Source organism: Copadichromis virginalis, linkage group LG1, assembly GCF_057382275.1.
Source record: "Copadichromis virginalis isolate Kocher_CV1m ecotype Utaka linkage group LG1, C_Virginalis_male_GT1.1, whole genome shotgun sequence".
In the NCBI taxonomy this organism is placed as follows: domain Eukaryota; kingdom Metazoa; phylum Chordata; class Actinopteri; order Cichliformes; family Cichlidae; genus Copadichromis; species Copadichromis virginalis.
This window is the reverse complement of record NC_140618.1, coordinates 28,524,537-28,551,066: the sequence shown is the minus strand read 5'-3', so window position 1 is coordinate 28,551,066 and position 26,530 is coordinate 28,524,537. Positions and strand designations below refer to the sequence as shown.

At 41.1% G+C, this 26,530-nt stretch overlaps 2 protein-coding genes and 1 long non-coding RNA gene across 4 annotated transcripts; 1 reads left to right on the top strand and 2 right to left on the bottom strand.

Annotated features, from left to right (window-relative positions):
* Window positions 1-335: 335 nt before the first annotated feature.
* Window positions 336-5,411, bottom strand: LOC146718952 (long-chain fatty acid transport protein 2-like). 2 transcript variants are annotated; one of them, XM_085458039.1, is made up of 11 exons: window positions 5,362-5,411; window positions 4,840-5,008; window positions 4,329-4,538; window positions 4,059-4,217; window positions 3,721-3,845; window positions 3,157-3,351; window positions 2,250-2,340; window positions 1,976-2,174; window positions 1,640-1,737; window positions 1,277-1,407; window positions 338-1,187 (listed from the first exon to the last, which is right to left on the bottom strand). In XM_085458039.1, exons 2-11 carry the CDS (start codon window positions 4,958-4,960, stop codon window positions 1,014-1,016), a joined length of 1,503 nt encoding a protein of 500 aa, XP_085314165.1. In that variant the 5' UTR covers window positions 4,961-5,008; window positions 5,362-5,411; the 3' UTR covers window positions 338-1,013. The 2 variants fall into 2 exon arrangements, with proteins under 2 accessions (XP_085314159.1, XP_085314165.1); XM_085458033.1 differs by lacking the exon at window positions 5,362-5,411 and having other exon boundaries at window positions 336-1,187; window positions 4,840-5,305.
* Window positions 5,412-5,420: 9 nt separating this feature from the next.
* LOC146718951 (uncharacterized) lies at window positions 5,421-7,281 on the top strand. Its single transcript, XR_014920649.1, has 2 exons — window positions 5,421-5,477; window positions 6,517-7,281. It is a non-coding gene; the product is annotated as an uncharacterized LOC146718951 (long non-coding RNA).
* Window positions 7,282-9,913: 2,632 nt separating this feature from the next.
* On the bottom strand, window positions 9,914-25,249 carry LOC146718950 (long-chain fatty acid transport protein 2). Its single transcript, XM_085458025.1, has 10 exons — window positions 24,635-25,249; window positions 20,666-20,875; window positions 20,424-20,582; window positions 19,040-19,164; window positions 13,684-13,878; window positions 13,316-13,406; window positions 12,980-13,178; window positions 10,912-11,009; window positions 10,699-10,829; window positions 9,914-10,589 (listed from the first exon to the last, which is right to left on the bottom strand). Exons 1-10 carry the CDS (start codon window positions 25,110-25,112, stop codon window positions 10,413-10,415), a joined length of 1,863 nt encoding a protein of 620 aa, XP_085314151.1. The 5' UTR covers window positions 25,113-25,249; the 3' UTR covers window positions 9,914-10,412.
* Window positions 25,250-26,530: the final 1,281 nt, after the last annotated feature.

Below are 26,530 nucleotides of genomic sequence, written 5' to 3'. Positions count from 1 at the left end.
GCTAATGTCAAGGAAGAACACTGATCAGGTAATTTATACTGGTATTTATTTAAACTACTTAGCACCGTTACAATAAGCTAAAATTGTCTTTACTCCAGTTTTTGCTGCCGCTGCTAATAAGGAATGAGGGATTTCTGTGTATGTTGATTTACTCACTTATGTGGTTGTAAATCCAGCGTGGCAGAGCAGAGAATGAGGCCTCTTTGTCTCCTGCCTTCTCATTGGCTGACCTCCACTCCCGGTCCCTCCGCCCCCAATCCCCTATAACCCCGACCACCCTTCAGTTACAAGTTTTGCAACACATTCCTCGCAAACAGTGTTGCAAAAGTATCAGTCTATCAGTCAACACATTTGTGAATATTTTTTTCTGTAACTACATTTAAAACACATGTGCAGTGTGTAGAGAAGAATATGTACAGGTGGAAATTTCAAAGTACACGTTCACATTTTTTCTACAAATTGTTCCTTTTTATTCTACAACTTCTCATATTTTGCAACAATACTTTCATACATTCCCAGCTTCTGTAACCAGTGGGTGCAGTGTGGTCGGCACCAGCTCTGCTGCCCTCTGAAGGTTTCTCCAGCAGCTCAAAAGCACTTACCCTCCACCTGCAGAAGAGTGAACTGTATGTCTTCCTCTGCCGTAACAAACACAGCCCCCCCTCCTACGCCACTGGAAACTTCCACTGCTCCTAAACTCCTCTGACGAGCCCAAAACCAGCACAAAGTGTACCTCACATCCACACAATAATTCACCTATTGATTGATAAGCAGTTTACTTCAGCACACAGTCAACCAACACAGTCACCAAATAACAGTGTCGGCGATATGGGATTTACTCATATAAAAATCATTTTAAAAAAAAGAAAGTATTTCAGACTAAACAGTTGAAATATAAAAAAATGAAATGCATGCCATTATATGTTTGTATATCCACAATGTAAATGTTGTTTGTCATAAATCAACACTAATGTTTTTGAGACTGACAATAAAAAAATCAGCGCTGAACTCGTTTAAAGCCTGAGTCTTCCTTCTGCAATGCAGTTGAATAACTCCTGAGTCATGGGTATGTAGCCCTTATTGTCTTCCAGGTAAAACAGAGGATCCTTGATGAGAGCAGGGTTAAAACCTTCCTCTGCCAGCTTCACCTTCATCTGCTTAAAGGTGCTCGTCACTACCAATGCATCCTGCCAGAGAAAAATGAAATGGTTACGGGATTATTGCTAAGATGTATGCAGATATATCTTAATGTGATCATTCATTGAACTTTATTTACCTGTATGCGAACGAAGCGTGGTCTTGCGTAGCTGGGCAAGTAGTTTTTGACATGCTGATATAAAGCTTTGCCATCAAAGTCCATATTTTCTTTCAGTTTCAGCGCTGCCATTCCAATTCTTCCCTCGTGTCCTATTCAGTGAAGGTCAAAGTAAAAAGAAGAAAAAATACCCTCAGAATCCAGACATTAATCCAAACATTCAGAGTTTTTCCTCAGTATGTCAGAAATATGCGATTAATCTCAGAATTCCAAGAAAAAACTTCTGAATTCTGAGTTTTTTTCTTAGAATTCTGGAAAAAAAAGATGTTTGTAATATTTATGAGACATACATCACAATAATCTTGCTTTTAGTGTCATTATTACCTGGCACCTTCACACCATAGACATTAGCCTCTTCAACAAAGTCAACTGCGAGCAGGTGGTCAGCCACCTCCGTGGTTGCCACATTTTCTCCTTTCCACCTGTAACAGATATAATACCACAATGTCTGTAATTCTGAAATGATATATCTCAAAATGAGGGTTTTACTGCTTTACTTATTTTTTTAAATCTAGCTTCACAGACAGTGTTACATCTATGTCAGTTTTTTATTGCAGAATAAAGTGTTTCATGTCTACTTTAAGGCAAAAACACTCTCTGGTACTCCTTGTCCTGACCTTTCACCCAGATTGTCAAATTCATTTATTATGTTTCACAGACCTGAAAGTGTCTCCAATGCGGTCTTGAAAGAAGAGAAATCCCTCGTCGTCAATCTTTAGAAGGTCGCCACTGTTAAAGTACATGTCGCCCTTCTCGAACACATCTCTTAGCTTCTTCTTGCCTGTCTGCTGCTTGTCCTTGGCATAGCCACTGAAGGGTGTTCTTTTTCCAATCTTTGCCACAAGCAGACCAGTTTCTCCTGCGAGTAAAAGTAACAGCATACGTTTAAGTAGTAGCTTAAAAGTCAAGACGGCACTTTAGGAAACAGGCTCACCTCTTGGGACTTCAATACAAAATCCTCTAGAGTCTCTGACTGGCTCCTCTTTTTCTGTGTCAAACCTTATGAGGGCATATTTGCATGCCATCTGAAACAGTTTACAGATACATTGAAGAGAAAAAGGAGTTAGTCATATAATTTGCATATACTATATAGGCTGTATACACCAGCAAACATTTGAAAAAAACAAAAACAAGAAAAGTCATGTGAAAAAGAAATTTCACCCACTCTTCACTTCAAAGATTTTATGCATCAAGACAAAATAAAATATATTAATCTGGTTTGGAATAGGTTTTACAATCAAGTAAATACAACATCAGACGAGTAACAACACACAAGATGTTACATTGTCATTATCTTTTTAACAAAGATTCAGCCAAAATGCGGAAGCAGTGTGTGGAAAAAGGAAGCAGACATTTCTGCAGTTTGCTGGTCTGGAGCACTTAAGTGTTGTGTTAACAGGATGCCATTAGGAAAGACATCAGCAGTGATCTTATAGAAGCAATTTTGGTTGCACATCAGTCTGGGAAGGGTTACAAGGCAACTTCCCAAAAATCGGAAATCCATCATTCTGCAGTAAGAAGATTATTCACAAGTGGCAAAAGATCAAAACAGTTTTCAGTCTTCCCAGGAGTAGACGTTTAAGTAAAATCACCTCAAGCTCAGACTTAATGTTTAGAGCAACTACAGAAAAAAAAAAGTTGGAATGGCCAAGTCAAAATCCAGACCTGAACTTCACTGAAATGATGTGATTGGACCCTAATAGATCAATGCATAAATGAATGCTCCCAAACCTCAACAGCCTAGAATGACGTTGTAAAAAAGAGTGGACTAATTATCTTTAGAATTGAAAGAGGGTGTGCTTTCTTTTTCACATGGTTATATCTCCCAATCTACATCTTACTTTGTAGAGAAAATGTTCTCTGCCCATAGCTCCAATTTTCCCACCATAGTTAATAAAGCCAACATTCCCTTCAGTTGCTCCGTAGCATTCACGGATACAAATGTTCCCAAATCGCTCCAGGAACTCAACCCAGGTGTCTTCCCTTATTCCGTTCCCTACGGCCAGTCGGACCTTATGATCCTTGTCATTGTCTCTCTAAAAGAAGGCCAAAGGAGAGGTGAGAACATAAACAATGACCATAAGAAACAATGCTCCTGACTGAAGCAGGTTGGTAGAAATCATTAAAACAGTTTGAGCTTCTAATGCATATCCCAATATCGTCATTAGTAAATTATGACCTTAAACTCGTCAAAGGAGCTTGCAAAGAAAAGCGTCTGGACTTCTTTAAGTTACTTGAAGACGTTTCACCTCTCATCCGAGAAGCTTCTTCAGTTCTTCTCGGATGAGAGGTGAAACGTCTTCAAGTAACTTAAAGAAGTCCAGACGCTTTTCTTTGCAAGCTCCTTTGACTACGATGACCTGGATGACTGAGAACCTTCACAGACACCTTAAACTTGTGTTTACCTTCGGTGTGTTGCAGAGGTAGCGCATGACCTCGCCTATGTACTGGATGACAGTCACATTGTACTTTCTACAGTCATTCCAAAAGTTGGAGGCAGAGAACTTGCTTCTCAAAACAACAGTGGTGCCTAAAAATGGAAAGATACAGAGTTCAGCAAATATGCCGCTTCATGCTAAGAGTTCAGTGTTGTAAACTCTGCAAGGCGAACTTTAGGACTTCAAAGTACAAACTATAGAAGCGGGTGTAGTTTGAGGTCATGTATATGTTGGTTTAACCTGCAATAAATTCAGGTGAAATCTTGATTTGTGGTTTTATTTTTTGGTAATATTTTATGTGTTACCTTTTTCTATAGCTCCACAAAGTCCCATAAGAAAGCCAGCAGTGTGGTACAGAGGCAGATATATGTAGACAATATCGTCTGAGCGCACACCAGCAAAGGTCAGGGCAAAAGCTGGCATCCATACCCTCTCATGGTTAATCACAGCTGCTTTTGGAAGCCCTATAAGAGCAGATGTAGTACAGTTTTATTGTCATCCTTTTACTCAACCTCTGCATGATAATTGTATGAACATAGATTAGAAGTCAAGGCCAGATAAGCCCTCGAGGTTACCTGTGGTTCCTGATGTGTAGATGTACACCGCAGGACTCTTGATGTTAATGCTGGCCCTGAGCTGACGGGACAGGGGCTCGTCTGACTCCATCTGAATTTTGTCAGAGAAGCTTTCGATGCCGTCCACATGACAGTGCTCACGGAGGATAAACACAAGGATACCCTGCTGCTTCAAAGTGGGCAGCACCTCCTCTATTGCTCCTTGAAGGTCTGAGAGCCAGGGAGGTAAAAAGAAAAGAGGTGCTGATCAGTCATTACAGGGTTACATAAATGTGTGTTTAATAAACAGTCGATCTATTTGATGGTGAAATTAATAAGATATACCCATGCAACTTTAGTGCAGTCCAAACCTCCCAGATTAAAAAAAATAGTCAGAGATACAAAAAGATCTTTTTAAATGAATTAGACAATATGATCACGTGATATTAAAAAACGAAAGATATGCGCACGTTTAAAGTTAATTTCATTAAAACAAACCCCAACAGCTTACTGCAGTATTTACGCAGCTTACCAGCGCCAGCGATCAGGACTTTGGCTTCACAGCAGGAGAAACAGTGCAGCAGGGATTTGGATCTTATGTTGACGTTGAGGAAGGACGCTGTGCATCCCAGCTTGGACAGTGCGAGCCACATCCATACAAACCACGGCTCGTTGCCCAAGAAGAGGGCTACCGTGTCCCCCTGCTTGAGGTGGGCATGCGTTAACAGAGCCCTGGCCACTTTGTTGCTTTCTCTGTCGGCTTGGCTGTACGTGTAGGAGCTTTCCTCGTAAACTATGAACTTCTTATGCGGATGCTCCGCCACTTTGTCCAGAAAACGATCTAAAATACTGTAAAACTTTTTCTTGATTCTACTCATGCGTATACCGACATAAATGGAAATAAATGTGTATGTTAAATCTTTCAAAAAATAAGGATTCCGGAAGTAAATCAGTAAGGGCAAGACTGCCAACGCGGTGCACAAAATATATGCAAGCATTTTTGTTTTTTAAAAAAGACGAATATGTCAGACCTGCTGCTGGATTCATACATCACCTTTCAACGGACTCCAGCCCTTGGATCATTTCCGTTTACGCCTCCTGAACTTTGAACGAGTTTGAGAGTTCGAGGGGTTAAAATGGGACGACACCCCCCTTTGCCTGCTGTGATTTGTGAGTCTCTTTCTTAACGTTTTTCCTTTTTCTTTCTTTTTTTCTTCTTCTTTTTTTGGCTGGGGAGGAATCACATGAACTCGATGTAGCAGTAAAGTATTTAAAAAAACTGAGGAATAGAATTTTTAAATACATATTTTTCTTAATTATATAGATAGATAGATAGATAGATAGATAGATAGATAGATAGATAGACAGATATATCAACTGACCTCGGCACACCTGCACCAGGGTAAACCTCCGCCTACCGTAGTCCTGCTTTACATGTGAAAATAGAGCAACAGGACCGCTGAGTCTTTGACTTTATTTATTTTCTGCTGTGTTTTACTTGCATCTATTTGAAAGAGTGAGTGTAAACACAAAAAATATTTTATTTTATGTGCTGGAATGTGCAGAAAATAGGTTTAAATGTTAAACTAATTTATTCAAGTCAGAGAATGTTGCATATAATTAAATTTTTGCTTGATGCATAAAGTTAAAAGATTAAAACTAATAAAACAAGTTAAAAAAAGAGACTTTTCCATTTGATTACATTTTGTATGAGGGATTATGTAGAAAAAGTAGAATTGGGCTGAAAGATCTATCGCTTTATCACCTCTTCAGGTTGTAAATCGTGTTTTTAAAAAGTAACTAAGTAATTAATTACTTTTGAAAATAAGTAATCAGTAAAGTAATGGGATTACTTTTTTGGTGAAGTAATCAGTAATTAGTTACTGATTACTTTTTTCAAGTAACTTGACCAACACTGGTAGCAAGCGAGCTAAGCACAGGGATGCATGTACCGTTTGCACAGTGTGGTGAACGAGGGAAAAAAGGTGGTCAAAGTATTAGAGCAATCCATCTTTAAAACATCTAAATGGGGCAAATTATAATTTTCTTTCAATTTTAAAATAAAAAAGATGCTGTTGATGTCATCCAGGGAAGGACGGACGTTGTTTTGCTGTGCTGTATTTTAATGTGAAGTGTACATATTTATTTTTTATATTGCATGCATTGGTTATATTTTTGTGCAGTGTTTTATTTAGTTTGCATGTTTTAGTTGCCGGCAAATTGTCCTGGAGAGACTCCGCCTTTTCCCCCGTTTTTACTAATTGGACACACCTGAGAGAAAAGAAAAGGTAATTTACAGAGTGCTCAAGGACACATAAGAGGTTTGGAGCCGGTGTTCAACGCAAATGGAACACGGAGAATGCGAGACAGACAGAGGAAAGACACAGACGATCAGAGGGGAGAGCGAGAGACGATCAGAGAGTAGAGATGATCAGATGGAGCAGACGACCAGCGACTGGGAAGAGAGATTACCAGCGACTGGAAAGGGGAAACGATCAGAGGGAAAAAAGGCAGATGACCAGCGACTAGGGACGCGTAGCGGCAGTCTGGTGGCTATAACGACAAGAGCCAGCTCGTGCACTGCGGGAGAACAGAAGCAGTGAGACCGCGGTGCCGATTGCAGTTTGAGGAAGCGGCGGGCGGAGTTGAGAGCTCTGCCCACCCGGGTAAGTCTTTGACTTATCCTTTTTATAAAGTAAACTGCCAAAGGAATGGTGACTACCGCCCCCTCCCTTTCTTCAGTGCACCAGGACGTGGAATGCGGGGAGGAAGGCGAGGACTCCGCTGGGTTTCCCTCTTTTAATACTACGCTGGACCTCTTAGTTTTCTGTGACTTTTAGGCCGTGGTGGATTCCACTGGACTTTTAATGTTGTGTGTTATTGATTTTTATTGTGTCTTCCCTTGGCCAAGGTTGTTTTAATTCATTTTATATTTTTAACTATTTAAATATAATAAATTGTATTTTTAATTCTACAGTTTTTGTATCGTGTGCTTTTCCCTCGGCGGCTCCACTGCTCTGCCCGCTTTGAGGAAGGTTTCCTTCCTTTTAAAAAACACAAACCATCTTGGAAGCATAATCAGCCTTTCCGCTCCGTTACATTATCATTTCAAATAATAATTTTATAGGATGATATCAAGCATTTTAAGTAGACATAGTGTTCTTCACAAACTAGCTGGTGTTATCTGTTAATAAGCCAATAAAACGCATTATCAAAATAACCCTATGACTTTCAAACTGGGGCAGCACGGTGGCACGGTGGTTAGCACTGTTGCCGCACAGCAAGAAGGTCCTGAGTTCAATTCCACCATCAGGCCGGGGTCTTTCTGTGTGGAGTTTGCATGTTCTCCCCGTGTTTGCGTGGGTTCTCTCCGGGTACTCCGGCTTCCTCCCACCGTCCAAAGACATCCAGCTTGTGGGGATAGGTTAATTGATTAATCCAAATTGTCACTAGGTGTGAATGTGAGTGTGAATGGTTGTCTGTCCCTGGCGACCTGTCCAGGGTGTACCCTGCCTTTCGCCCTATGACAGCTGGGATAGGCTCCAGCGCCCCCCGCGACCCTGAAAAGGATAAGCGGAAGCGGATGGATGGATGGATGGACTTTCAAACTGTTAGAATTCACTTTTTACTTAACATGTTTTATTTCATAGTAGTGAAGTCCAGTGATATCTGATCAGGTCACAGTCTTACAAATTGCTCTCCGATGCATCCATCGGAGTATGAGTGTGTGAATGCTACTTAGAAAGCGCTTAGAACAATGTGCTTGTGTGACTGGGTGTGAATGCACAAGTTGTGTAAAGCGCTTTGAGTGCTCAGAGTAGAAAAGCGACCAGTCCAGTCCATCTGCCCACCCCTATCTACCATTAGGCTGTGGTTGTGATTCCCATCATACAGTCCACTATGATGGTAGATTTGCTCCATCTGTGCCTTTTGTATTTCTTCAGTATTCTCACTGTTTTTGATTTCACTACAGCACACAGACACACACCATGTTCACTCACCTGAAGGGTTTACCAGTTCAGCCTCATGGCTCTTCCAGGTCCCAGCCGGTATTGTGCCTAAACACCTCAGCCTTACAATTATCTGCAGAACTCAGTACCAACTGAAAGTTCAATGGCCTGGTCATTCTTCACCTAGTCTGCACACCAGCATATTCCCTCTCCGGATGTAAGATGAGTCCATCTCCGTGAACAAACTAACACTGTTGCCTTTTCCGAGATTCTCAGTTCCTCTCAGCACTTTCTAAATAAACACTTGCATCTCACACACTGTTGCCTGAGTGTGCTTTCTGGGTTTAGAAAACGAGTAAACATGATATTGTCAGGGAACTCCCGAGTTCCTGAAAACATTGGTTCTATTCTAATGGCGCTCCACCAAATGCAAACTTCCACCCATGATTCAAATGGAATACCAAGTTGATGCATAAACAATAGGGATTTTTGAAACCTGGGCCAGGTATAGAACGTGTAAAGTGTAAACATCGGAAAACATGCTTATGTGCACTGTTATTTAACAATATCTGTTAATTACTGGTCAATCTAATGGCTTTACAGGGAATGCTACTGTCGTAACTCAAAGGTGTCAGGAAGGCTCCTTGTCTGAACCATGTTACTTTTAGTGTGTGTGGCAGATGTTGGATAACACCTTTGTCAGTATGAAGCCTGTAAAACTCGATGACTCTGGCTCGGATCAAAGTAATCAGATTGTCAGATTATAAATGTGACCTTGAGCTTCAGCACAGTGTCCATGAGAACCCATTAGGTGATTAATGTGAGCAAGTTTGGTTAAATTCTGACCACTAGTTGTGATATTTGTGATTCTTGTGAACTACAAATGGACAGACAGATGCCTCACCACAGCTCGTTTTGCTGGATGAGCTGAAAGTGTAACACCCCTTTCAACACTTTCAAGCTCGGGACTATCTGATCTCCATGAGTTGCACTCCAGTGCTTCCAAAAGTAACATGAACAGTGGAATAATTATGGTCTTGTTTTTCTGCAATTTTCACACTTGGCAAAGACAGGTAGGTCAAGTGGGTTTTGTCCAGTGGCTGCCAAATAATGAGCTGAAAACATTAACAGAGGATTTACATCAAAGATTCCTGTGCGGCTCTCCAGCCACCTTCCTTTAACACAACCAACTGATCATAAAAACATAAAAGCAGATAAGGCAGAAAAAACATTACACAACAGTTACACAGTAATAAAGCATTGGCTGCTTTTTCACCCATCCTGTCCTTGAAAATGGTACTTCTCCATTTTCAGAAAAAATGTGCAGAAATGCATGTATGTGTATAGACAACCTCCCTCCTTCCCTCCCCCACATTTAGTCTGGTGCTGATTTTCATGATTTGGTAAACCCAAGCCACATTTTGTGGCTGAACGTGAGGATAACCCAGGATCTGTGGTTCCCACACAGTCAGGAAAGGGAGTAAATTCTAGATGTTGAAGTTAATTTACTGACTGCTGATTTGCTACTCTGTTTCAACCACACTGAGGAGTGAAGCTCAGGCAGTGTTTGTCTCCACCTAGTGACTGTTCCACGTCACATGTCACATCTGAAATTTTTGTAGTGAGCAAAATCAGAGCAAGCACAAGCACGAAAACTGCTTCTGGCTTAACTTTAATTCTGAAGAAAGCAACGCACATTTACAGTTACTGACACATTATTATAAAATGCATTAATATCATTCCCCTTAATATATAATTTTGTAAGTATTAAATGATCATGAGGTACTCATCACTTGAAGAAAAGCAAATAATTCTTGTGAAGTACATAAAAAATAAGTATGAAATAAAGTATGTAAACTACACCGTCTATCCATAGTGTTTCTTCACCACAATTGTCGTACCATAACACATGAACACAACACTGAAAAAAAAGTACATGCATAAACAGAAGTCAGCGTGCGAGTAAATACACATTTATAGTGTGACAAACCCCGCCCCTTGTACACAGAGTCCCACGTGCTGCCTTAAAAAATGTGATTTAACCAACTAGAGCATTATTGAGAAGTGTGTGTTTCTTCCCTGAGCTGGAAGTTAATTCATTAAAAATACCAATTACCCAAAAAGCTTGCACATCTGGTGAAAACTGAGAGCCCGCTCATAGTTTCGTGCTTCCTGATATGATGGCATGATAGATCTGAGCTGTCAGTGGTACGTAGCTCTTGGCATTATCATCAAGGATGTAAAGAGGGTCCTGGATACGTCCTGGATCAAATCCCATCTCCACTAATTTTACCTTCATCTGTTTGAAAGTCCCAGTTACTTCCACAGTGCTCTACACAGAAAGAAATCATCAATATTGGATCAATGATTACTCTGTTTCTTTTCAAAAATTAAAATATGCCTGGTGTTTCATCCTAAACTGAAACAGAAAATTAAATTACCTGCATCCTTATAAAGCGAGGACGTGCATATGAGGGCAGGCAGCTGACCACATGGTTGTATATTTTACGTCCGTCAAACTGGACTTCTTTCTTCAGAGTGACAGCTGCCATCCCTATCCGCCCCTCATGGCCTACATAGCAAAACAAAGGTGGTGATGATATTCTTATAGAAATCATGGTGAGCTGAAAAAATACAGAGAAAGTAACAATCACCTGGCACTTGGACTCCGTAAACGTTGGCTTCTTTGAGACAATCACAGATCGTCAAGATGTCAGACACCTCGGTCGTGGCAACATTCTCACCTTTCCACCTGTGGGCTCACACAAGTTGCAACTTCATGTCTATTGCAGGGCTCTTTATACCAGAGGCGAAACTAAAATGTGCAAGTTCATCCATGTAGAAAAAAAAGTCCTGACAAGTATTGTGAACAAACCTTCTCAACAAGTAAATGTCCTATAAAACAATTACTGTACCAATTGTAAATCTGCTGTCAACACAAAACTGCTGTATTACTGTTAACGGTCGGGTTGTGTAATTAAAATAAACACAAAAAAAAGAAATCTAGTTTGAAAAGAGTGCTGTGTAAGAATCATGGGTTGTGTTTTCACAGCAAAAGGCTGATTATAAAACACGTAACCAGGATAATAAATTGTTTCGTTTCAACTTTTTTCCTTTTTAAATAAACATCATTTGCAGCATTCATATTCATATATACTGTGGGGGGAAATAATTAATCGATGCCATGCTGAATTTGTAAGTTTGCTCTATTACAAAAAAAACATCAGTCTCTAATCTTTAATGTTAGTTTGAGCTTCATGTAGAGAGACAAAATGTAAACAAAAAAGCAACAAAAAAAAAAGAACACATTACATAATAGTTAGAAATTGATTTGAACATCATTGAGTGAACACACTGATTCTATCAATTCCACATACGCCTGATCTCAACTCGTTCTATGTGTGTGAGCACACTAGTCCAGAGAATCTAATTCTTCCATTTAAACCTGTCCACCACCATGAGCAAAACCAAAGAACTGTTAAATGACATCTTGGACAAGGACATCATTCAGACCTGCACAGAGCTGGTATGGGCTACAAGACCATTAGCAAGACGCTTGGTGAGAAGGTGACAACTGCTGCTGCAATTATTCAGAAATGGAAGAAACATGAAATGATCATCTGTCGTCCTTGATTTGCAGCACCATGCAAGATTATGCCTTGTGGGATGAGGACGGTCCTGAGAAAGGTGGAGGATTAGTCCAAAACTGCACAGGAGGAGCTTCTTAATGATCTGAAGACATCTGGGAACACAGTCACACACTGCACCATAATAGACTGACATCCTACAGTGCCCGCTCAAGAAGGCACATGTACAGGACCATTTTAAGTTTTCCAGTAAACAATGACTAAATGACTAGGAGAAGGCTTGGGTGAATGTTCTGTGAGCCGATAAAACCAATATTGAACTCTTTGGCATGAACTTGACCAGTTATGTTTGACGGAAGAGAAACACTGAATCTGAGCCAAAGAACACCATCCCCACAGTCAAGCAGGGAAGGTGGATACATTATGCTTTAGGACAGTTTTGCTGCTAACTTCACCACACTGAAGGGCAAATGTACAGGGCCATGTGCCACAAAATCTAGATCTCATCATCCATGAAACATCTCACTGTAGGTTGGCAACTAGGGTTACTCCACCAAATACTAAAGCCCAATTTAGACTTTTGCAGGAAAAGTACATCGTAATTTATGACGTAATCAGAAACCCTACAAGCTGAAGACTGCAGGTGCACGCCAGGTTACATGGAAGGTTATGGCATTATGACGTAGACTACGTGCTGAAGCATAACTCAGGCATAAGGCATGCTTTGCTTGGGGATGAAATACTTATTCACTTAATGACATGAAAATCAATTTTTACCTTTTTTTTTTTTCCCTAAATAGTTGCCTGGTATTCTGGTTTCTCCATTAAAATGAAAATACCATGAAAAAATTGAGACTCTTCTATTTCTCTTTTTTTTTCTTCTTTTAAACGAGCCAACTTAACAAATTTAGCAAAGAATCAAATAATTATTTCACTCACTGTGTCTAATAAAGCCCGTTAGAATTAAGCATTTTATGCTTTTAGCAGTGGAAAGTCAGCCACCTCTTCAGGTTTCATCCATTTGTTGAAGTCTCATTTGTAATTAAATAATAAGGCTAATGCTTCAGCATGAACCTGAAAATTAGTTCTGTAAACAAAAATAATTTTCCAAATGAAATCATGGTGGGTTCAGTACCTGAATGTGTCACCTACTCGATCCTGGAAGTAAATAAAGTTATCTTTGTCGATCCTCATCAGGTCTCCCGTGTTGAAATAAAGATCGCCCTTCTTGAGAACATTGTGAAGTCTCTTCCGCTCAGTTTGTTCTTCATTCTGCGCGTAGCCAGAAAATGGGGCCAAGTTTGTAATCTTTGACACCAGCAGTCCTGGTTCACCTTTAAAAAAGAAAAGTGAAGAAGATGCACGTAACTTGCAGAGAGTTTGTGTCTGCTGGGACAGAGTCCAGGTTCCATTGCGGATGAATTAATGGATGGATGTGCCATTCGAAAGAAGAACTGCAGTTATTCTTTACCTTTGCGCGACTCAATGCAGAGGCCGTTAGCATCTCGTACTGGCTCATCTCGCTCTGTGTCATACTTAACAAGGGTATAAGGGAACAGCTTCTACAGGACGAACATGATAATATGTGTTCAATACAATATTAAACCAACATAAAAAGTACTATCTACGCACATAATATCTCTTTTTGCAATAAAGAAAATACTTTCAATAGTTCATAAAATCAAGATAATTTATAACACGTGCTAATCTGTCAGGTTTGCTTGCACACTTTTCAAAGATTAATTATTTTAATAGACAATCTGTTAAATATTTAGTAAATCTGAAAACGTTCCATACATATAACATTAAAGAATGATTGCTGTTGGGATTTTTTTTTACCTGATGAAAAAAGTGGACTCGTCCAATAGCTCCAATTTTCCCCACGTAGTTCAAAAATCCCACATTTCCTTCAGTGGAGGCGTAAAACTCTCGAATCTGAATGTTCCCAAAGCGGTTAAGAAACTCTTTCCATATCTCTGCCCTGATGCCGTTGCCAATGGCCAGTCTTACTTTGTGGTCCTTGTCATTGTCTTTCTGTAGTTTGAAATAAGAAATAAAGAATGTGAGTCTTTTTGCAAGCACAGTAGAAATACATAGTGTCCAATTCAAGAAAACATCCAAAATACAAGAAGCTATCCATGAGCTTAGTTAATTTGTTTTTAAAGTTGCCATTTCGGATAATAATAATGGATTGGATTTCTATAGCGCTTTTCAAGGCACCCAAAGCGCTTTACAATGCCACTATTCATTCACTCTCACATTCACACATTGGTGGAGGCAGCTACGGTTGTAGCCACAGCTGCCCTGGGGCAGACTGACAGAAGCGAGGCTGCCATATCGCGCCATCAGCCCCTCTGGCCAACACCAGTAGGCTGTAGGTGAAGTGTCTTGCCCAAGGACACAACGACCAGGACAGAGAGCCCCCTGAGCCACGGTCGCCCCCCACGGGTAAGATAACAACTAGCCGAGAAATGTGGTTATCCATGGGCACTCAGCAAATCGCCATCTTTGATGATCTTTCGCCCTTAATACAAAAAGATAAATACACCATGTATGTATCAACCACAGAGCAGCACTAGTACCAGCTCACTCTAAAACAAAAGAAACTAATCAAAAACATTTTTAAGGGCTTTTAGAATAGAAATGAAGACTGCACACTTTATGAGCACACTGATGTCTTGTATTAAAAAGACATCAGACATCTAATAAGCCCTTTAATTCCTAATCTCTAAGTATGTGAGAATCCGACTCACAACAAAAAAATTTCAGTTGGATTCAACAGTACTCGGCACTTTAAGTACTGTACATGTAATTTCTAAGAAATATCATTTGCTGAAATAAAATTGACCCTTAAATTAGATACAAGAAGATTCGGTATGCAAAGTTACTTGATATGGCCGTCTTAAGTAAAGGCCAGCATCTATTCCTAGAGGTGACCAGATAAAGACAAACCACCTCATCGGGCTCGTGCAGGGTCACGCAGTAAAATGAGACTGTGCCTCATGTGATGCAACTGGATACTCTGAATGGCATACACGACTGTTTACAGTAGATCTAAATAAATACAAATACATATTGAAAATATCAGAAACACATGCAGTTAGTGGTGATATTTTAAACAACAGCTTGATTCTTGTTCTGCAGTTCAGAACCCCGCAGATACTGGCGCAGAAACCTGGAACCCGATAGTTGAGATTTAACGATTTCTATTTTGGTAAGCCAGCTGTGCTGAGCTTTGGGAATGTACAGATTTGGAAAGTTATCTCTGACTGGATAGGCCTCAGCAGCAACTTGCTGCAACTAGTTCCCAGTATTCTGCCTCTGCAGCTGTCTTGAAGAGCAAGTTTTACAGTATCTGAGAGAGACGAGGCGTGGTGCCCGTAAGCATCCCAGCCAGCGACTCCTGCGAGTTTATTTGAGCTGCAGACGCTAGAATGATTGCAAATGTGACTTTCAGCAGCAGATATTGAAGTTATTGCATCAAATATAAATGTTAAAAGCAGGTACAGTCCAGATAAATGCTGTCCAAGATAATATTACTTTAAAGGCCTTATCTATTCACGTTTCAACACCCCTGAGTACGAAGAAGTCCACCTTAAATCCCTCATAAGGTTTCAGTTAAGAAGCCGAGTTCTGCCACTTTCAGCGATCACATTATCAAAACAGTGCTGCGGAGGCTTTTCTACAACACGGGAGAAACTGGAATACAGTACTATGCAAAAGTCTCGAGCTACCCCTCATTTTTGTATAGTTTGTTTGGACGTTGGCTGCTTTTTCTACTTATTTTCAGGCCAGTCCTCATACCTGACCATTTTCTCTTTTTTTCCTTTTGTTTGTTTTTCTTTTGGTTTTTTTGTTGACATAGGAATCATTCAAGCATAAAAGGACACCTAGCACGAGGGATGAAGCAGTATCATCTCTACACAGAGTAGACAAAACAACCTAACTAATAACTTCTAACTTTAGGTACTTTGTTACTCGCAGTCTGTCAAAAAAACAAACAAAAACAAAACACAGTTTGTTCCCATTTATTTAGTTGAACCAAAACGGGATTCCCAAAGAGCTATTAGCTAAAATCTTGGCATATCTGAGGATGGTGTGCAGTGTGTTCTTAAAAAAAAAATCTGAGGGAACTGGACAAATGAAGGTCAACAGAACTATCTGAAAATGATGCCCATGAGAAACAAGAAAGAAAATCCACCAAAAAACCTAACATGGGACCTACCTGTCAAAAGTTTGGACACGCCTTCTCATTTAATGTTTTTTCTTTATTTTTACTACTTTCTACATTGTAGCTACTTAATGAGGACATCAAATATATGAAGGAAGATATATGGAATTATATAGCAAAGAAATAATTGATACATAACTCTAAATATGTCTTATATTTTAGATTCCCTCTGCTTTGATGACAGCAGTGCAAACCCTTTGGCCTCCTCTCAATAAGCTTCATGATGTAGTCACCTGAAATGGTTTTCACTTCACAGGTGATTTGTGGAATTTCTTGCCTTCTTAATGGACCATCAGTTGTGTTCTGCAGAAGTCAGGTTAGTACACAGCTGACAGCCCCATTTGACAACTGTTAGAATTCATATTATGGCAAGAACCAATCAGCAAAGTAAAGAGATACGACTGTCCATCAATACTTTGTAGAATTGAAGGTCAGTCAGTTTGGAAAATTGCTAAAACTCTGAATGTGCCCCCAAGTGCAGTCGCAAAAGCCATCAAGCACTATGATGAAACTGGCTCACATGAGGACCGCCCCAGGAAATGAAGACCAAGAGTCACCTCTGCTGCTGAAGATAAAATCATTAGAGTCACCAGACTCAGAAATTGCAAGTTAACAGCACCTCATCTCTACATCAACTGTTCAGAGGAGACTGTGCGAATCAGGCCTTTATGGTCAAATAGCTGCTAAGAAACCATTACTAAGGAAAAGAAACAAGCAGAAGAGATTTGTTTGGGCCAAGAAACACAAGTAATGGACATTAGACCAGTGGAAATCTGTGCTTTGGTCTGATGAGTCCAAATTTGAGATCTTTGGTTCCACCTGCCGTGTCTTTGTGCAACACAGAAAAGGTGAACGGATGGTGTCTACATGTATGGTTTCCACCGTGGAGCATGGACGAGGAGGTGTGATGGTGTGGGGGTGCTTTGCTGGTGACACTGAAGTTGAAGGCACACTGAACCAGCATGGCTACCACAGCATCCTGCAGCAACATGCCATCTCATCTGGTTTGTGTTTAGTTGGACCATCGTTTATTTTCAACAGAACAATGACCCCAAACACACCTTCAGGCTCTGTAAGGGCTATTTGACCAAGAAGGAGAGTGATGGAGTGCTGCACCAGATGGTCTGGCCTCCAGTCACGGAGATGGTTTGGAATGAGACAACATGGACCGCAGAGTGAAATGCAAAAGGGCCAACAAGAGCGTCTCTGGGAACTCCTTGACTTTTCATTTCAGGTGACTACCTCATGAAGCTCATCGAGAGAATGACAAAAGTGTGCAAAGCAGTAATCAAAGCAAAGGGTGGCTATTTTGAAGAATCTAAAATATAAAACATGTTCTGAGTTATTTCACTTTTTTTTGTTTACTACATAATTCCAGATGTTTTCATTGATCGTTTTGATGCCTTCAGTGACAATCTACAATGTAAATAGTCATGAAAATAAAGAAAAAACATTACATGAAAAGGTGTGTCCAAACTTTTGACTGGTAGTGTACATCTGACCTTTCAGTTGATCCATCTACTGTTTAATGAAGCCTGACCGGGGCAGGGATAGCTCAGGGCAGGGATAGCTCAGTAGGTAGAGTGGTAGCCCCATGATCGGAAGGTCGGGGGTTCGACTCCACTGAACGGCTACCCTGAGGTACCCCTGAGCAAGGTACCGTCCCTACACACTGCTCCCCGGGCGCTGCACTGGCGGCTGCCCACTGCTTCACTGGGTGAATGGGTTAAATGCAGAGGAACTATTTCCCTATGGGGACTAACACGCACACTTTACACTTTAGACCAGAAAGGTCTCAGAGTAAAGGTGCCTGTCAAGAAGCCATTCTTAAGGAAGGTCAAAAGGGGGAAAATTACAAAAGAATTAGACTGAAAATCAGTGGTGACAAGTCTTAATGGAGTGATGAATCCAAATTTTATATTTTTGGTTCAAATCTGTGTGGAGAGGTACACCTATTCATCCATCCATCCATCTTCATCCGCTTTATCCGGGGCCGGGTCGCGGTGGCAGCAGCCTAAGCAAAGAGGCCCAGACCTCCCGCTCCCCAGCCACCTCCTCCAGCTTATCCGGGGGAACACCAAGGCGTTCCCAGACCAGCCGAAAGATATAATCTCTCCAGCGTGTCCTGGGTCTGCCCCGGGGCCTCCTCCCGGTGGGACATGCCTGGAAAACCTCACCCAGGAGGCGCCCAGGGGGCATCCTTGTCAGATGCCCGAACCACCTCAGCTGGCTCCTTTCGATGTGGAGCAGCAGCTGCTCTACTCTGAGCCCCTCCCGGATGGCCGAACTTCTCACCCTATCTCTAAGGGAGAGGCCAGCCACCCTTCGGAGGAAGCTCATTTCTGCCGCTTGTATCCGCGATCTCGTTCTTTCGGTCACTACCCACAGCTCGTGGCCATAGGTGAGGGTAGGGACGTAGATCGACCGGTAAATCGAGAGCTTCGCTTTTACACTCAGCTCCCTCTTCACCACGACGGACCGGAGCAGCGTCTGCATTACTGCAGTTGCAGCCCCAATCCGTCTGTCGATCTCCGGCTCCCTTCTCCCATCACTCGCGAACAAGACCCCGAGATACTCCTCCACTTGGGGCAGGAACTCATCCCCGACCCGGAGTGGGCACTCCACCCTTTTCCAGCTGAGAACCATGGCCTCAGATTTGGAGGTGCTGATCCTCATTCCCGCTGCTTCACACTCGGCTGCGAACCCTTCCAGTGCGAGCTGGAGGCCCTCACCCGATGAAGCCAACAGAAAATCATCACCGCAAAAATCAGAAATACACCTATTCAGCAGCACCTAATCATTTTGGTGGCTTGAGACTTTTGCACAGGAAGAAAACAAAAACGATCACAAGGACTCTGTCTGTGTCCTAGTTACACAATACTGTAAGTCTTCAAAATGCTTTGACTGCAAACGCACGGTTACATTCTAACTGTTACAAGTGGGCGCCTATGAGAATCATTTTACCTTTGGTGCACAACAGAGGTAACGCATCACCTCTCCAATGTACTGGATAACAGTCACGTTGTGTTTCCTGCAGTCATCCCAGAACTGAGAGGCAGAAAACTTCCTCTTCAGAATTATAGTTGATCCTTCAAGACAGAAATTTACATTATTACACTTGAATAAATAAATGCATGCATATGCAAATTCATCTAGAAATGAGAGGCAATTAAGTCATTATGGAAATAGTGACTCCATCTAATCCAATAGGATTAAATTCAGTGCCGCATAACTGCGTGTGCTAAATAACAAAACAGTGACTGCCCGGGGCAGTGCTGAATCTTTACTAATAAGTGTGCAACGTGGCTGCTTAGTCAAACATATAAGAGCTTTGTGAACTTTAGCCTATTTAGGAAAAAAAGCTGTTTCATAGGATCTGTTCAGATTACAGGTTCACAGTGACAAAAGACTCTTTCACTGGATTCTACCAGGGTAACAAGAAAGAGAGATGGCGCAGGGAGATCACTTCTATTTCAGTAGAAATTAGTTCACTTGTACTTTTATATATTTTTTTTTTTTTGCTGTGTACTCTCAGCTCACGTGAGGAGCTTTCATGGATCTGCATGATCTTCAGGGAGCGCAGTCAGTGTCTACTTGTGGTTCAAGAGAAATCAACTGCTTGTGATGATGCATTTGTTTTAGCTAATCCATTTGGGATTTGGGTGGTTTATTTAGCTTTACAGCACAAGTAAGAGAATGTTCTTAATCACTTAATCCATGGATTAAAACTATAAAATCATCAGACATGGAGACAAAGATTCTACTGTGTGTCAGTACTTTATGGCAGCAATGTGAACCTGAATCTGACGAAAAACTGTCCATTACATTTATGCACTAAGTTTGTGTGAAGGCCTACTCTAATTATAGATGAATCCAATCATTTTTGTACAATAAAACCAGGTTTTGCTTCATTTTTCTTGATTTTAACATACAAAATGCCTTACCTGCAACCAGTTTTCTTGCAAACCAATCTGGATTGTTGGACTTGTTTGCATTAAAAACTACTGGCTTACATCTGGAGCCCAAATGCAGTCCACTTCATGGACTCACGGTCGTACAGGGGTGCAGCCCTTAGTGCAGATTCAATTTCTCTTGCTGTGCTCCAGTTTGAATTTGAATGCACAACAGCTTTTTTACTATATCTTTCTTCCCCTGACAGCATAGGAATTTCCTGAGGTCAATAATAGAAGTGACGTTGACCTCTGTACATAGCAGATGTCTCTGTTGTTTGACAAACTCTGAAATGTATGTAACTAAACAGCGCTTGTTATCTCAGTAGAGGATGAACCCAGCTCTCACAAAGTCTTATTTTTAACTTTAACTCACAGCTACTGCTCAGTCACCTCACCTGTCTCAATCGTGCCAATGAACCCAACAACAAATCCAGCTGTGTGATACAGAGGAAGGTTGAGATAGAAGACATCACTAGATACCACCCCGTTTGATGACAACACAGCCAGAGCTGTTAAGATGCGGTTCTGGTTGACCACAGCTGCCTTAGGAAGACCTACAGAAACACAACAAGCCGCAAAATTCTGAAACTGAACGACACTTTTAATGGGATCAACAGGACAAAGTCCTGCCACGTACCTGTGGTTCCAGAAGTGTAAATATAAACTGCAGGACTTTTGAATGTGATGTGTGACCTGAAGGATCGAGGGATGGGGTCATCCGATGCCTTCTCGACTTCATCAGAGAAGCTCTGGATTCCAGGCGTGTCACTGTTTTTGGACATCAGGAGGACAGTGACACCCTGCTCTATCAGGGAGGGCAGCACGTCTTCCACGGCCTCCTTTAGTTCTGGAAAGGCACATAAAGCACATTCATAAGGCAAAGCAGGACAAGCAAAGCAGTGTCGTGCAATAATGCAAACTTTGGTATCGATCTGATTCCAAGCAAACACAGGGCCAGTAATCCTGATACCAATACTGATATCAACTTTTAATTTAGCAAATTTTGAACAAATTTCAATGGTTCTAATTTTCACAATAATAAGTTAACACAACAAAACAGACCTTTCAGCTTTCCACGTGTTTTGAAACTGGGGTTTTTTTTAGCCCTGGACTGTAAACATGCCTGTCTCTAAAGCATTTCAAGTCAGCTTCTGTTTAAAAGTGCTGTAGGTTACAAATAAAATAGCCAGGTTTTCCAGCACATTTGATGTATATTTTTCTTCATTTCACATAATTCAGGGCTGAAGTGGATAGAAACAAAGCATCAATCCTATTGCACTAGTATCGATCAGAGACCAATATCAGCGTTGGTATCAGTAGGGGAGACCGGGGATAGTTGTAACGTGGGTCAGTTGTAACACTTTTAATTTCTCCAATCAGGGCTAAGTTTCAAATCATGTGATTCACTCGGTACATGCGCAATTCAGTTCTTCCATCACTGGTGAAAAATCAGCACCCTTCGACAAACACAGACAATTTTAGAAGAAAAAAACTAATTTGTATGCCAAAAAGTAAGTTTTTTGACTTTATTTCATTTTCTAATAGCACTAACTGCTTTGCAGTTAAACTCATCAAACTTAAATTATGTTATTTGTATGTCTTTGGGGATATATTCTGTGCATGTCTTTAGTGCTAATGTTTTAGGTGTTAGCTGTAATGCGAACTAGATCGTGGCTATAGGAGTCTGGGTCAGTTGTAACAGCAACAGCCTGGGTTAGTTGTAACAACCACGCAAATGTTACAACTTACCCCACTATTACTTTAACTCATATTTTTTTGTTTTCTTTGAATTACAGTATGCCTAGGTCATGGAAAAGACAGACTGACCGAGGGGTGCCACTCAGTATTTTGGAGAGAGCATCAAATTATGTTAGAAATCAGGGAAAGTCCACCAGATCTGTGGCAAAATTGTATGGCATTTGCCATGTCACTTTGCACCGATTTTGTAAAGAGAGGAAGAAGCTGGAAGAGCAGGGATCAATGGAACTCCCACCTGTAGGATACCATAGTGGAAAGAAGGTCTTCACTGATAAACAAGAGAAGGAATTAACAGAATACCTGATGAGAGCTGCAGATGCATTTTATGGACTATGTCCACGTGAGGTAAGCAGATAGGAAGCAATAAAGGATAAGACAAGGGAAAGTTAGAAATTTGTAATGGTAGCAATTTAAAATATAGTATATCAGAAATACTAACATATTTCGTGATTAAAATTACAGGTAAAAGAACTGGCATATCAGCTTGCAGTGAAACATGGATGCAAATATCCAAAGTCATGGGACAAATTCTCAAGGGCTGGACCAGACTGGTTCTCAGCCTACATGAAATGAAACCCAACTTTGTCCATTAGAAGTGCTGAGGCTACAAGTCTGGCACGGGCCACCAGTTTTAATCAACACAATGTAGCAATGTTTTTCCAAAAATTTGATGAAGTGCTAAAGAGACACACCTTAACAGCAAATGACATATGGAATATTGATGAGACTGGCATAACAACTGTGCAAACCCCGGACAGAGTGATTGCAAAACGTGGCACTAAACAAGTTGGTGCAATGACATCGGCAGAGAGAGGTTCACTGGTCACCCTTGCATGTGCAGTTAATGCCATTGGCAACACAATTCCTCCAATGTTTGTGTTCCCACGCATACGTTATACAGACCACTTTGTCAGAGATGGGCCAGTAGGAAGTATTGGCAGTGGAAATAAGTCAGGATGGATGCAAGAAACAGAGTTCCTCATCTTTTTAAAGCACTTTGCAAACCACACCAAGGTCAGCAATGAAAAAAAAAGTGATTCTTCTCATGGATAACCACAGTTCACACCTGTCAATTGCAGCCATTGACTTCTGCAAGAGCAATGGAATTGTGATGCTCACATTTCCCCCTCACTGCAGTCACAAACTCCAACCACTTGACAGGAGTGTTTATGGCCCACTGAAAAAGATGGTGAACAGTGCAAGTGATTCCTGGATGAGAATGAATCCAGGAAAGACCATGACAATATATGAAATACCAGGTCTTATCAGGACAGCACTTCCAGCAGCAGCTACACCAAAGAATATACAGGCTGGATTCCAGTGCTGTGGAATTTGGCCATACAATCCAAACATATTTGAAGACAGTGACTTTGCTCCATCACAGGTCACAGATCGTCCTTCTCCAGCAGTCCATATGGACATTTCTCCAGCTGACCAACAATCTGCTCCTATTGCTGCTCATCTCACCAGTCCTACAGCTGACGACATGACCACTCCTCCAGATGCTCACATCTCCAGTCTCCCAACTGACCTCCAAGCTGCTCCCTCATCAGGCTGTGATGAAAACCCACAGACCTCCTTGGGCTTTAACCCAGAAGATGTGCGACCCTTACCAAAAGCTGGACCTAGAAAAACCCCTTCAACGGGAAGAAAAAGGAAACAAACAGCAATACTCACTGATACACCAGTTAAGATGGCCCTTGAGGCAGAACAGAGAAGCAGGAAAATAAGTTTTCCAAAGAAGAGGCTGTGCCAGAAAAAAGGCAAATCCACTCCCACAAACCTAAAACAATCCAAGCTTTCCACATCACGAAAGAAAAATCAGAAAATGAAAAACACTGAACAGGACAACACAGATTCCTCAGATGCTGATGAGAATTTCTGTATTGTGTGCATGGAAAACTTCAATAACTCAAAGCCAGAAGAAGCTTGGGTTAAGTGCCTGACCTGTGCACTGTGGGCGCATGAGGCCTGCACTCCAGGACAGCCATACATCTGTCACCACTGTGATTCTGATGGTGATTAAAAACTTGACAGAAACACATACAGTTCATTTGATGAAGCTGGTGCACAGCTACATTTTTTCAGGTTAATTATTATGTTCAAATGTGGCAAGAGTTGTCGGTTATAATCCCCACCGAACCAATGAAGACTCAATGAAGGCCAACCAAAAGTATTGAAAAATTCAGTTGGTGAAAAGTTTTTGTTACAGTATGTTCAAAATCTATATTTCTGCACTCTGTCACACACTCCTACACACACTCACAAACACACAAATAGCTACATAAATGTTTATAAGTGCATTCAGGTGTTGAATAAAATAGATTACATCTTAAGATTTTGTCAGTACCCTTATTTCATTGTGTTACATCTCACCCCGGGGTATGTTACAACTAACCCAGACTATGGGGTTAATTGTAACATTTCACTCTTTGTGTTTGAGAGCATACCATGCAATGGGTAATTGTGCTGCAGAGAAAATAGCTGCACTATTTAATAGCAGAGACATGTAAATACTTTGCATTAAATTTTGAATCCACTACCTTAAAAGAGCTCCAAGCTACAGACAGAAATGTCAAAAATGTTACAACTATCCCCGGTCTCCCCTACTATTAATATATGAATTGATCTCACCTCTACTGCAAAGCCTTGTTGGAGGCAAGGAAAACCAAACCAACTCCACAAGTTCAAAGTTACAGCTAGGTTTAATCAAAATCTGTACTGAATACCTAATTATGTGGATCAAAAGATAAAAGGTTGGTTTACACTATTTGAGCTTCTGAAAAAGCAGAAATAAAAAAAACAACAACAACAAAAACAGCTTTGAAGCAAGCACATGGAGGCATACCTGCGGCTGCTATCAACACTTTAGCCTTGCAGCAATTAAAGCAGTGCAACAAAGACTTGGTGCGGATGTTATGATTGAGGAGAGCTACAGGGGAGCCCAGTTTAGCCAAAGCCAGCCAGGTAAACAAGAAGGTGGGTTCGTTCCCCATAAAAAGCGCGACGGTGTCGCCACCTTTATACCCAGCGTGAGACTGTAGCGCGTTTGCAATTTTGTTACTCCTCTTATCCGTGCAAGCGTATGTGTAGCTTTCATTTTCAAACACTATGAACGTGTTGTCAGGATGCGCCTCGGTCTGCTCCAAAAAACGGTCCAAAACAAAGAAGAGAGGTCTCCTTCTGCGCCTCGCTACAAACTTTACCAAAATACGCACTAGATCCCCGAAATACACGATGTCCATCCAGACATAGGGGGAAAAGGTTTTGAGTACAAACGGTATGATGAGCAGACTTGCTAAAATGATTGAAATATAGATTTCCATCGTGACCTCTCTCTCTCTTTTTAAAGCTTGGACAGAAAAATGTGAAGCCCTGCTGCAAAATGGGGAGTGTTGCAGATGAGGGTTTTGCTGAGTGGGGCGGAGCGTTTGTTTCAAAGAATGCGAAGATTCATATGAAAAACAAGTACTTGGAATCATGTCAGTGAGAGCGGCAGCAGCAGCTACTGTAAGAGACGCCAATGAAACGCGCGAAGTAGGACGTGCTCTCTAGATTGTAGCTGACAGACAACTGACAGCAACTTTTGGAGAATAACAAAGTCTTATGGGCGTTTCTAACGAGGCATGTGAGGGGTGAAGTGGGTACGTGCTACACAACATAACATCTTGTTTGAGCGGATGGTGTTCACTGGGTAGATGTCAAGTTTAAGGTTTGTATCCTGACTGAAGCTTCATCATTAGTCAAGGAGTCAAATAAAGTTATACCACTTGTTTATATAGCCTTCAGTTTGGTGGTTAAACTCGAGTTATCAATGAAGGCTTAAGCGCCATCCATGGAGTCACATGATGAATGTACGCCCACCAGCAAATATCTAATCAGCCAATCACGTGGCTGCAATTCAGTGCATTTAGGCATATAGACAGCTGAAGTTCAAGCTCAGAATCAGCATAGTGAAGAAAAGTAATGTGTCATGATTGTTGGTGTCAAATAGGCTGATCTGAGTATTTCAGAAGTTGCCGATTTACTGAGATTTCCCCATGCAACTCTCTATAGGGTTTACACCAATAGTTCAAAAAGATGAACTACATAATGAGTTCTCTGGCCCAAAATACCTTACCCTTGTCAAAGGTCAGACAAAACTTTCCAGACTGCTTCATGCTGATCGTAAGGCAACAGGAAATCAAACAAACTCTTATTACAACCAAAGTACGCAGAATAATACATCTGAATGCACAACACATTGAATCTTGAAGCAGATGGGTTACAGCAGCAGAAGTCAGCAGAGACTGGAGTGATGTTCCCTGGTCCGATGAGTGCTGCTGCAGTCAATCTGTAGGATCAGAATTTAGATTAAATGAAATAAAAGCATGGATCTTGCCTGTATCAACAGTTCAGGCTGGTGGTGTTATGGTATGGGATATGTATCATGGATGTGTAGCTGACAAATCTGCAGCAACTATGTCACGCTATCATGTCAACATGGATGAGGATATCTCAGGAATGTTTCCAGCACCTTCGTTTATGTCACGAAGAATTAAGTTAGTTCTGAAGGCAAAAAAGGGGGTTCAGCCTTTTACTATCAAAATGGACCTAATAAAGTGGCCAGTGAGTATATGAGTGACACAATCCTTGTTCTGCTCACAGAATATTGGGTCATTCCATCTCAAATCAACACAGGACTTCTCCTTCGCCATCTCTGATTCATGGCAATGTTTGAACATTTATATGTCATGAAAAACCA

Coding starts and splice junctions, on each gene's coding strand:
- LOC146718950 (XM_085458025.1), bottom strand. CDS start 25,112: ATGGAAATCTATATTTCAATCATTTTAGCAAGTCTGCTCATCATACCG. Junction 20,583..20,665: donor TTACACTTCTGGAACCACAG/GTACGTGGCAGG, acceptor GTGTTTCTGTAG/GTCTTCCTAAGGCAGCTGTG. Junction 19,165..20,423: donor CATTGGCACGATTGAGACAG/GTGAGGTGACTG, acceptor TCTGTCTTGAAG/GATCAACTATAATTCTGAAG.
- LOC146718952 (XM_085458033.1), bottom strand. CDS start 5,305: ATGCTTGCATATATTTTGTGCACCGCGTTGGCAGTCTTGCCCTTACTG. Junction 2,175..2,249: donor TTGTATTGAAGTCCCAAGAG/GTGAGCCTGTTT, acceptor TTTTACTCGCAG/GAGAAACTGGTCTGCTTGTG. Junction 1,408..1,639: donor CTATGGTGTGAAGGTGCCAG/GTAATAATGACA, acceptor TTCACTGAATAG/GACACGAGGGAAGAATTGGA.